The sequence below is a fragment of the Ricinus communis genome, chromosome 4 (assembly GCF_019578655.1).
Source record: "Ricinus communis isolate WT05 ecotype wild-type chromosome 4, ASM1957865v1, whole genome shotgun sequence".
NCBI classification, from domain to species: domain Eukaryota; kingdom Viridiplantae; phylum Streptophyta; class Magnoliopsida; order Malpighiales; family Euphorbiaceae; genus Ricinus; species Ricinus communis.
In genome coordinates this window covers 8855619-8867380 of record NC_063259.1, presented here as the reverse complement: position 1 = coordinate 8867380, position 11762 = coordinate 8855619, and the positions used below count along the sequence as shown (strand labels likewise).

Genomic DNA, 11762 nt, shown 5'->3' with positions numbered 1-11762 from the left:
AATATAATCTAATAGCTTATCCTTACACCGTACATACATGTAGTCTTGGCCGCGAGTCGATATGAACCTAAAAGTATACTACTGAAAATATAATATAAATCATTCAAATTTAGAATTAAGTTCAATTTTAAATTAGAGTATAGGTCGGTTTTTTAATTAGAATTTGGACCGTTGATTTCACTTTAAAAATTGAAAGTTTTTGTTCAAATATAAAAATAAAAAATTCATATGAAAATATTTATGTAATTTTTTATTAATATTATTTTTTACAGTCTATTCTACATTATCACTTAAAATATTTTATTTAATTTTTATTGAATAAATTAGTTATTATTTTCTTAGACTGATTGAAATAGATCCGAATTGAAATCATAAACCAAAATCGCCGATTTCAAGAACCACATAACTTTTTGTGAACCGGAACCACGGTTAATGAAGCTTAGCCAGGTATGCAGTAAAGAGGCCCCCATTTGGTGGATGAGCTGAATATTCGACGGTTGATGTTCAGTTAGAAAGAGAGAGAGAGAGAGAGAATGGTGTTACAGTGTTGGAGTTGCGCTTCTTATCCAAACTCAACTCCTCTATTTTCTCAAAAACTGGTGTTGCCTCTTTCAGATTTCAATTGCAAGTATAGTCTTAGCATGCCCAGAAAGTCATGTAGCAAGGCTAAATTCGCTTGCTTCTACAAACTGGGTCTTCAAGATATTGCTGAAATAACTCACAACAAGGTTTATTTGCTCGATTTTTGCAATACCCACAATTTATTTTTGGCATTTTCTCTTTGTAATTGATGGCATTTTGTTGTTTTAATAAAGGTATTGATAGCAGCTGGTGTATCAGCAGCCATTGGTCAGCTCTCTAAGCCATTCACTTCCTTAATTTTATATGGGAAAGATTTTGACCTTAAAGCTGCAGTTCAGGCTGGCGGCTTCCCTTCTACTCATTCCTCAGTAAGTTCTTCTATTCTTTTACTATTTTATCTTTTTGTTTCCTGCTGATATAACAAGAAAAGATTACTCAGACTTGCTGTTAATTGATTGATTGCATATAGGCCGTTATAGCTACTGCTACATGTCTTGCCCTTGAGAGGTAATCTGCCTGACGGCTCTTGCTATTGCTTATTTTGGAATTAAATAGTATATATTGTAAGTTTTATGAATCAATGCACTCTTACATTATCAATATTTCTGTTATTTAATTGCAGGGGCTTCTCGGATTCTATTTTTGGCCTTACAGTGGTTTATGCTGGCCTTGTCATGTATGACGCTCAGGTATTCAATCCCATAAGATATCTACTGGCTACTGCTTTACAGCATGCTTGTCTACTTTAACTTGCTCTTTTCATGAGGTATTTCTTCTTACTCAGGAATATTGGATTAATATTGCTTTGTGACTTGATGATATCTTGCTTCTTGCTTTATGCATCATATTATCATGGATATGGGACTTAAATTTCAGTTTGGATATGCTGGATTTTGGCTGTATATCCTACCTTCTTTCTTCTTATCAATGAAACTATCTTAGTATGTATAATATGATTGTATAAATCAGGATTTACGTTCTTGATGTTAATCTATCAACTTTTGTTGCTCTTGGACTTTCACTTTCGATGAATAGTGCTCATTCAGTCCCAGTGGAGTATAAACAACAAAATGATTAATGTACACAAGTAATATAATTCTGTAACTCCCATATTGTATGAGTCGCTCAATATCTGCTATGATAACAAAAACAAAGTTTATTAGAATCACTCAGAATGGAACAAGCCATTCAGAAATAATTTCCCAAGAGCTTGTGGGAAATGATCTATATCAAATCAATGCTAGATTGAAGCTTGCTTTAGCTGCAAATAACTTCTTCTTGTGGTGGAGACAAAATGCTAAATTTTCATTGGACAAGATTTGATAGTTCTAGACTGGTGACAAATATAGGGAATTAAGTGTTCTAGGCATAAAGCCATATGATTCTTTTCATTGTCAAACTAGGAGGCTATTGGAAGGCGCATCTATGCTGAGCCAAGTAGAAGATGCACCTTTTCAAGCCATCTTAATTGACAAATGCAAGTTGATCCTGGTTTTTAATAAAGACCTTGAGGGTCTATTCAAGCTTGTTTCTATGTTATTCTTCAGGCTCGTGCATCCTCTTCAGAATTTCTTTGGTATCTGTATTTTTCATTCTCCATCATTCATTTGCATGTAAACTCAATGGCATATTCTTAGCGGTTGCATGGTGGAGACTACCTTAACAAGCTTGTTCTGGCATACCATGCATTCCTTATACTTAGCTTCTGTATAAGATTTCCATGTCTCTGTCCCCTTTCATTGGAGAAAAGCTCTGGACTTTCAGAAACATGAGACTTCTTCTGCAAGAAAACAATAAACTTACTCAACTCTTTATTGACCTCTTCGTACTCTTCCAGAGTACATCACTGAAACTGCGATACTAATCTCCCTTGAAAATATTTCCTTTTATGGCTTGATATACCCTTCTAGCTTTTGTTTAAATTTGTCTGCTCTTTGATAATTTTGATTCTGCAGCAACAATGTGGCTACTGTGTACTGCTATGTCTAGTTTCTCTCTCTATCCCATTGTTTCTCTATTTAGATGGGGCAGCATGTTTTCATAGTGAGGGGGTTTTGCTAGATTTACCTGTTTAATCAATTGTGATGCATCAGAAATTGACCTTAGAAGAACTTTCTCATTAAAGATATTAGTATATAGCACTAAGAAATATTAGATTTCATGCAGGTGAAATCAAGAAAGCATGACTTTGGGAAATTTTTCTTCTGGCTGCTAAGGTGACAGGTCTTTCAAATGTAAATAGTGTTAATTACTAGTTACCCTTGAGTTTACACCTAACTCATTAGTTAGGACCTGCATTTTATCAAAATTGCAGACACGCCTTAGACTCTGTCAAGGACAGGTCTCTTGGCTGCCAGCATAGGTTCTTCAAAGAAAGGTGGGAACACAGCCAAGGAAAAAAGAGAATTCCTTCCCGTGTCTTGTCTCGACCCTTGACTAGATCCTACGCTAGGGCCCATAACAAGATTTTGGTAGAGATTTATAATTTTCTATTTCTCCAAGTTGTAGCTTCTCTTGAAACTATGGCTGCAAGTTTAAGACTTCTTGTTGAAGCATCAAGCAACATCAATGTTTCTTGGAGTATCATCTCCACCTTGAGTGAAACTCAGGATTTCTTCTTCAACATTATAGCTTATGACCTTCAACAGATCCTATTAAATTTCGTAGTAAGGACTTGTTGGTCCTCTTAACAAATTTTCAGTTTAGGGACATGTTGGTCCCATCAAGATTTCAGTTTCATGGACATGCTTGTCCTCTTCAAATATATTCAGTTTATGGACTTGATGGTCCCCATCAATTTTCTTGGCAGCTTGGAGACTTGCAGGTCCTTCCATCATCTTTGCAGTTTTCAGACTTTCTGGTCTCTACAATATCTTTAAGTTTTCTGCAGTTTAATGACTTGCTCAGGTCCCTTTCAACACCTTTATCTTATTTTTTTTTCCAGTTTTTGTACATGAAAAGGTCCCTTCTTACAATTTCAGTTTAGAGACATGATGGTCTTTCAACAAATTTCAGTTTAAAAACTCGAAGGTTTTCTTCAGTTTAAAGACATGATGGTCTTTCAACAAATTTCAATTTAAAGACTTGAAGGTCTTCTTCATGTTTAAAGACATGATGGTCTTTCTCTGATTTTTCAGTTTAGACACTTGATGGTGTTCGTCATATTCTTACAGTTTAAAGACTTGTTTAGGTCTCTTTCAACAACATTTCAGTTTTCAGTTTATAGACATGTTGGATCTCTTGGTTTAAACACTTGAAACTCTTCACTTTGAAAACTTCACGTTGGACAATCAAAAAACCACCTTCTTTGTTTGGGAAAACAGAGCACATCAAACACATAGGCCTTTTTTCTATTTTTCAAAACATGATCTAGGAACAAAATAAAAGCATGATAACAGCAAATACAACAACTTGATGAAAACCAGAGCATATTTTCTTTTAAACATAATAGGCCCCTCAAAGATCATTTGGGCTCTGATACCATGATGAAATTTGGAATGGAAATTCATTTAGTCTTTCACAAAACATAAACAGAAATTTGAAATATTAACGTAACAAAACACAAGTTGGAGAAGAGAGGAAATAATATGAATCTATTACTGCAAATTCATGAACTGCAGATTTACAAACTCAAAACATGAAACAAAGACAACAACTTTTTTTTTTCTTTTTCTTAGTCATTTCCATCACTCTATTTTTCTTCTCACTTTTTCCTTGTTGCAGCATGCCTCTTTTTATAGGAAGAGAAAGCTTCCTACCCCACAACTACACTTACCTGCTCTTCTCCTTAAAAGAAGGATGTTCATTCCTTTTTAATTAAAATAGATTTTGACAATGAAATGTCTCTACAATATCTCATATTTCTAACACAAACTCCAGTCCAGTTGTAAGAACACTAGTTGTAACAGCTATTACCAAGTATTAAATCCTGCTATTTATGGCTGCCAACCTTGCTTTATCTCCCTGCTTTTGGAACCACTAATTCTTCCCCCTTTCTTTTGCCCTACTTCAATTCATATCACTCAGAACTTCAACTACCTGACATTTTTACTTAACACTTTAAGACCCTCCTAGACATTCATTCTGGTGGCGATAAGCCTACATTTGTAATCTTCTTTTGGTTTTCACTAGTCACTGAATGTCTATTCCATTAACGTATATCGCATTTTTTTTTTTACCAAAGAAAAGATCTAATAAAATATTTATATAGTACCCAGCTACGACCTTTATGTTAGGGCTGCAATAAAAGCTTTTCTTTACTTGCAACTGCAACTATTTTTAGTGGTCCAGCTTGCTGCATGCTGACATGTTTAATGTGACACTTACAGAATCATATCTAAATTCAGTAAAATTAAAGAATGTCTTTTGTTTAACTCCATTCATCTAGATAAACCATAGATTTGTTTTCAGTGGCATTTTACTATTTGCAAATGCAAATTCTTCACACTGAGCCATCAATGCACATCAAATAATCTGAAATGATGTGTTTCTTTGCCTTATAGGCTGAGCCACGGTACACATCACATAATTTGAAATAATTTGTCTTAAGTCCTTCAAGGCTTTGCGACATGTCTTCATCTTACTTTTGGCAGATATATAAAAGAATTGATATTGCAGAAAAATACTGTTTGTTAATTTTGTTTGCTGGACCCAATTTGCCAGTTAACTTTTTCTAATTTCTTTGTTCATTATAAAGGAAAGTCAATCTGTTATCTAGGTGGTGGGATTTTAATGGAATAAATCATGTGGATCAGAATGAGATTCATTTCAATGTCTTCCATTACGGAATCAAACTTGGAATGCCTGGAATTGCATGATGTGGAAACCTAGCTATTTAGCTTCTTCGGAGGCAGTTAGGAAAAGAAAAAATTAGTTGACTTCGACCCTTTTCTCTCTTGCTTTCAATTTCTTATACGTCAACGTTTCTCCCTTGTGTGTGTGTGTGTGTGTGTGTGTGTGTGTGTGTGTGTGTGTGTATCATACTGCTATATATCAGAAGGATGCCTAGCTCAACTTTCATTTTGAGAAAGATCCAACAAAATTGTTCCTACTATAGATCATTTGTTGTTTTCTTTTTGATATTGAAATTTAATACTTCATACTGCTCTACTTTATTTTCCCAGGGAGTTAGAAGAGAAGTTGGAAATCATGCAAAACTACTAAACAAAGTGCAATCCAAGACACAACTCTACTCACTGGTCTCCAAGGATAGAGATGATCTGAAAGTTTCTCAACAGGGGGAAGGCCTTGATTCTTTATTGTCGAAGGAGGGAAGACCTTTTGTGGCAAAATCAACAAATGCACCTCTATTACTTCAATCAGAAAATAAAATGAGACGAGTAAATCAAATGCTGATGTCTTCGAGCACATCAGCTGACGAACTTGAAGAAGAAACAGGAGATGCCTTGAAAACTTCAGCCCTGTTGAAAGAATCCATTGGCCACACTGAAGTTGAAGTCATTGCCGGTGCTCTGTTAGGTTTCTTTGTCAGTTTGGCAGTGTATGCTACTGTATAAATATCATAATGCAGACACTTTTCTTTCTATTCATTCGCATATGTATTAAAACCAAGGCATTCATGTCCATATCCATTTTCATAATGATACATGATACCTGATATCACTGTTTGTTCCATTAATCAAATTGTAACTATTTGTTTAGGGTAGCCTAACACGATATATAGTTAGATAGTTTTGAAGTTCTCGTTAAAAAATGGATGATTAATTAGAAAAAATGAATTAACATGTTAAACTTTTTAAATAATAATATAAAATAAGTTTATAAATAAAATTTAATAAATTTTTTAATAATTTATAATTATTTAAAAGATTTTTAAGTATAATAATAAATTAAATATTTTTAAACGTTTCTTTTTATATTTTAAGATTTTATTTGTATAATAATGTAAAAATAATTTTAAAAAGATTTATTAATGTAGTATTATATAAATAAATTTTATTAATATAGTTGATATTACTGTTTTAAAATTAAAAATTATTTTATAATTAGAAAACTAACTTATTAGTTTATATAATATTAAAAATATTATTTAAAATATTATTTTTAGAATTTGAATCATTGTCTAATTAGAAAATAATTTATTAGTTAATACAATAATAAAATTAAAATAATATTTTTAGAATTAGAATTATTATTTAATTAGAAATGTAACTTATTAATCTATTATATAAAAAATGAATATATATGTTAAAAGAAATTTATATCTCAGAAACTTATATATAGTGAAGCTATAGGATTATCTATGTTAAACCTTGTTTAGTACAATATTTTAACTTATAGTATTAATTAATCTTACTTTGTAATCTTATATTTGGTAGGATTGTTTAATCAAATAAATAAATTATAATTATATTAATCAAATTACTTAAACACTCTTTACCTTGTATATAAAACTTATATCTTCTAATTTTTTATTTTTTTGCTCTTAAAATGTCCGGTGAATTATTTCATCTAGTCTATATCAACCTCTGGCTTGAACTATGATTTTTTAGACTATTGACTTTGTATTAATTATTTTTACATTATTCATTTTATTAAATATCATTGAAATATTTTAAAAGTTTTGAAATTTAAATTTGTACTGTTGAATTAAAGTTCTTTTTTATTATTGAATTCCTGGGTAAATCTTTTAATAATTGATTTTATTAGGGTTTTTCTCAAAATAATAATTATTGCCTATTTTCTTTTAACATTAATTTGATGTTTAGATTTATAGGAAATCATAAAAAGAAGTTGTTAGAAATAACGAGTACGTAATTAGCTTCGTTCAAAATTTTGTGTAAAACTCTCGTTTTGGTATTTTTAGTCTTTGCAGAATGGCTTCTTCATCTTAAAGCAAAAAAGAAAAGAAAGTGGACTGTATTTGAGGATGAAAAATTATTGAAAGTATTAATAAATGTTTATAATAGTGAAAAGCATATTGGAGAAAATGGATTAGAGCTGGATTATTTACAAGCTGTAGAGGATTTGCTTAAAATATTTTTACCCAACACAGGTATTAAGACACGATCGGGTTAAAAGCCCTGCTGGTACTAAACCTTCGTACTTATATTCAATTAGTACCAAACCTTCAATTTGTTTCTTTTTGGTACCACTCATATTATTTCTATTTTTTCCGCCAGTACCAATGAGGAATCCAGTAGTTATTTGCTGATGTGGCTGCCGGATTTATGAAGGACAACACACCACTTGCCACATCTGTTGCTGAGTCATTTACTTTATCCAAGTCAGCAATTAACAACATCTCAACCCCAAATAAATAACCCTAAATCAGGAAAATTCCCAATTTATAAAACTAGTTTTTATTATTTGGATCGATTTACTTTCTCTAATAATCGATTATGCAGCTTCCTTATTCTTACTTTTTTCCCTTAGCTTCAGTTCCTCCTTTCTGTGTTTGTGAAAGTCTTCCAATGCCCAGATCTGGTGGCAGCTCACTCAAGAAATCATTAATGCGTTTAGTCTTCTTGCTGGTAGTTTTTGAAGGTGATGTAGTAGAGTATAAATGTGCTTTCTACTGTGAAGCATAAAATTCAGGGTTTTCATTATTATACCAAATTGCACATACAGCATGACAACAAAGTTTTCCAGTTAGATCCCACCTCTTACATGTGCATGTCATTTCTTGTTTGTCAACTACAAACTGTCCCCCTGGGCCAACCACTTGAAACCTCTCACCTCCAGACCACTCTGTTGTAAACATCCAGCAAAATTCTTTGGACTTTTCTAGTTTTTTCAAGATCTTAGGGCAGTAAGCAAATGCCACTCTTTTCATAGCATCCCTGTTCTTATGTATCCTCTTCATTAATTTTGTTTTTATAACCTCATTCATAGTTATCACACCCTTGCTTCTAGCATCTAAGATAAAATTGTTAAAACACTCACATAAGTTGTTTAACAACATCTCACACTTAGCATCAGTCCTAAAATGAGATCTAGACCAGTAATGAGAGGGGATGCTATTCATGTAGTTATGTCCTTGATGTGATGCTGATGCAAACTTCTCCATTATCCTTTGAAATATCTAGACATAACTTGCCCTAGCAGCACCCCACATAAGTTCTTTTAACCCTAGACTATTAAATTTCTTTCTAAAATTATTATGCACATGTCTAACACAAAACCTATGTTTAGAATTAGGGAATAGTTCTTCAATGGCAGGAATAAGACCCTATTCCAAAATAACAACACACAATTAATACCATTATGCCAATCAGTCATGAAAATAAATGAAGGAATAGACAAGAAAATTGTAAAGAGTATTTACCTTTTGCTTGTCAGTCATAAACACCCAATGATAACTGTTTATTATCCTCAAATCTTCAGCCAGCAGCTCCAAAAACCATTTCCAATTCTCCTTGTTTTCTTTCTACACAACACACCAATGTCACTGGATAGATGCAGTCATTTGCATCTAAAGCAACAGTTATGAGAAGTTGTCCTTCAAATACTCCTTTCAGCCAACACCCATCCAAAGATATGAAAGGCCTACAAAACTTAAATCCTTCCCTTAATGCAGCAAAGCACACATACATACTGTTAAAAACACCTTCATTCAAAGCAAAAACTATAGTGCTTCCTGGATTACTTCTCAATAGTTCTAGCTTGTAGTCATGAAGTCTAGAAAGTTGTTCTGTCTCATCACTATTGATAAATCTCAAAGCAACATTTCTTGCTCTCCATGCTTTCAGTCTGGACACATCAACACCACAGTCTTCTTTCATAATTTGTATGATCCCTTGAATTGCCTAACTGGGATCAGCTCTGAACCTTTCTATATAATGTTGAGCTATCTATTTGGCATTAACATGCCTATTATATGCCTCTCTTGAACAGTTGTGAGTGAAAGAAGCTGACTTGATATGCACTGTTTGTTTGTTTGAGTTCATCAGGTAAGCCCAAATGAAAAACTGGCATCTTTTCTTGCATTTAGCCTTGCATTTCTGTCTTGTATTTGGACCAAATATAACCTGGTTTCTACTTTTGATTGATGAGCTCTTAACAGCATCCTTGAATTGTTTGAAGGAACTGAATAGCATTCCAATCTTGAAGTTGGGATTTGCCATGTCAGTCTTCTCAGTAAACACAGGCCACCTCTGCTTCCTTGAATCTACATCACTATTGTGGCATCTGTTTCTTCAGGCAACTCCTCAGCAGGTTGCCTAGCACTTCTAGAACCATATGGTTTGTCCTTCTCAAGCTCCTTATCAACAAACTTATCAAACATGGCATCATCATCAACATCTTCATCCCTCGGGTCATAATTAGAGTCCACAAACTCACTGTTCTCTAAATCTGCATCACTATTCTCACTATCCTTACATCTGTCATCATCCATATTTTTTACAGTCTCATCCCCAGCTTCTTCCCCAACTTCTTCCCCATCTTCTTCCCCAGCTTCCTCTCCAGCTTCTTCCCCAACTTTTTCTTTTCTTATCCCTACTAAATATATGCAACAATTTAGAATCCTCCACTGTCATTGCCATTTCTAAAGCATCCCTATCAGTTTCAAGGCTTCTCAACCCATCACTCATACTCTTTGTAGGATCCTTCTACATAATAAGCTTTGTTTCAGGTTTTATTCCTAGCTCTCTAGCCATTGAATCCTAGAGATCTTATCTAAACTACAAAAAGCAACAACTTATATATCCCATAACTTAGGTTGACCTCTACCATCAACTTCATAATCATGCCAATACAAACTGAAGTAGTCGGAAGTAGGCACTGTAAAATAAATTAATTAAACAAACATTAAAGGACCACACACAAGCAGTATTAATAAACAAACATCATCAAAATTCAACCAATAAAAAGGAATTAGGAAAAACCCTAGCCCCCTGTATTGTTAATTTCTAAAGAAATGCAGCATGCATTATGCATTGAAAGATGCAAAATACGTTTTCAATAACCACAGAATAACTAGCGGCGCGCTTGTACTTACAGTATAGTAGTGGGTCTTCGGTTTTCTCCCTTACTCGCCAGTCGAGTGTCATTATTCCACAATGTCGCAATGTGCAGGTACAGTTCTATAAAGACACTACGAAGCAGAAGGTCAGAGACAAGAGGTTCAGAGAGTGTTGACAATGAAGGTGGAAGTCGAGCAGTTTACGTTGATTTTTGAGGTATTAGCGGTTACTATTGGGTTAGCTTAGAGGAGGAAAACAATTTGTCTACAATGTATCTCAATTTTTTAGCTCAAAGTAAAGGTAATTAGTTATTTGCTGACTAGGATAAAGTAAAGGAATTAGCAACATATGTGGCAATAGGTCTGTGGTATTTTATAAATCCGGCAGTCACATCAGCAAATAACTACCGGATTCCTCATTGGTACTGGCGGAAGAAACATAAATAATAGGAGTGGTACTAAAAAGAAACAAATTGAAGGTTTGGTACTAATTGAATATAAGTGACCAAGGTTTGAACCAAGCTACCTCCAATCTGAAAGGTCTAAGTCTTCTGTGCGAAAACCATATTGCTCAGTTTCAGTTGAACAACCTACCAGCGGGACATTTAACCCAGACACAACCTCATATAGAATCTAGTAGAAGGTCTCTTAAAAAGGTCAGTCAACAGTTTATTACATGTTGAGTGGCATTCATCATAGTTCCAATGGGTTCAGTTTTAATTTTGAAAGAAAAATGATAACAGCTGAAGATGATGTATGGGAGGTATATGTCAAGATAGTTGAAGTGAATCTTTTCTTTTAAATGTCAATAATACCGTGTGATGTTTTCTTTTCTTTTAATTTTATAGTCATCCATAAGCTATTGCATGGAAGAATAGAACTTCTCCTTACTATGAAGAATGTTGTACAACTTTTGGAAAACATGCATTTTCATAAGAAGAGATAGAGAGAAAAACCAAAACTATTAGAATGCTACAGTAGAAAATATTAATAACTATCCTCATTCTAACAAGGTGATGAGAATTCAAGCGAGAACAAAAGGGTGAAGGCTAAGAAAAGCACTGGCTCATTGGTTGAAGGAATGGTGAGAGTTGCAGAGATATTAGGTGAAGAATTAGAAAATTCAGCTCAAGAATGAACAAAGCTTTAAATTTGGAAGTAGAGAAGAGAGGAAAGATAATTGGTGCACTTCATAATATGTGTGGACTTGCTGTTTCTAATAAAAATTTCACTTGCTGCAAAGATTAGAACTAGC

At 33.5% G+C, this 11762-nt stretch overlaps 1 protein-coding gene across 1 annotated transcript; it reads left to right on the top strand.

Annotated features, from left to right (window-relative positions):
• Positions 1-361: 361 nt before the first annotated feature.
• LOC8270234 lies at positions 362-6220 on the top strand. Its single transcript, XM_048373267.1, has 5 exons — positions 362-728; positions 816-950; positions 1052-1089; positions 1205-1271; positions 5706-6220. Exons 1-5 carry the CDS (start codon positions 534-536, stop codon positions 6096-6098), a joined length of 828 nt encoding a protein of 275 aa, XP_048229224.1. The 5' UTR covers positions 362-533; the 3' UTR covers positions 6099-6220.
• The last annotated feature ends 5542 nt before the right edge of the window (positions 6221-11762 follow it).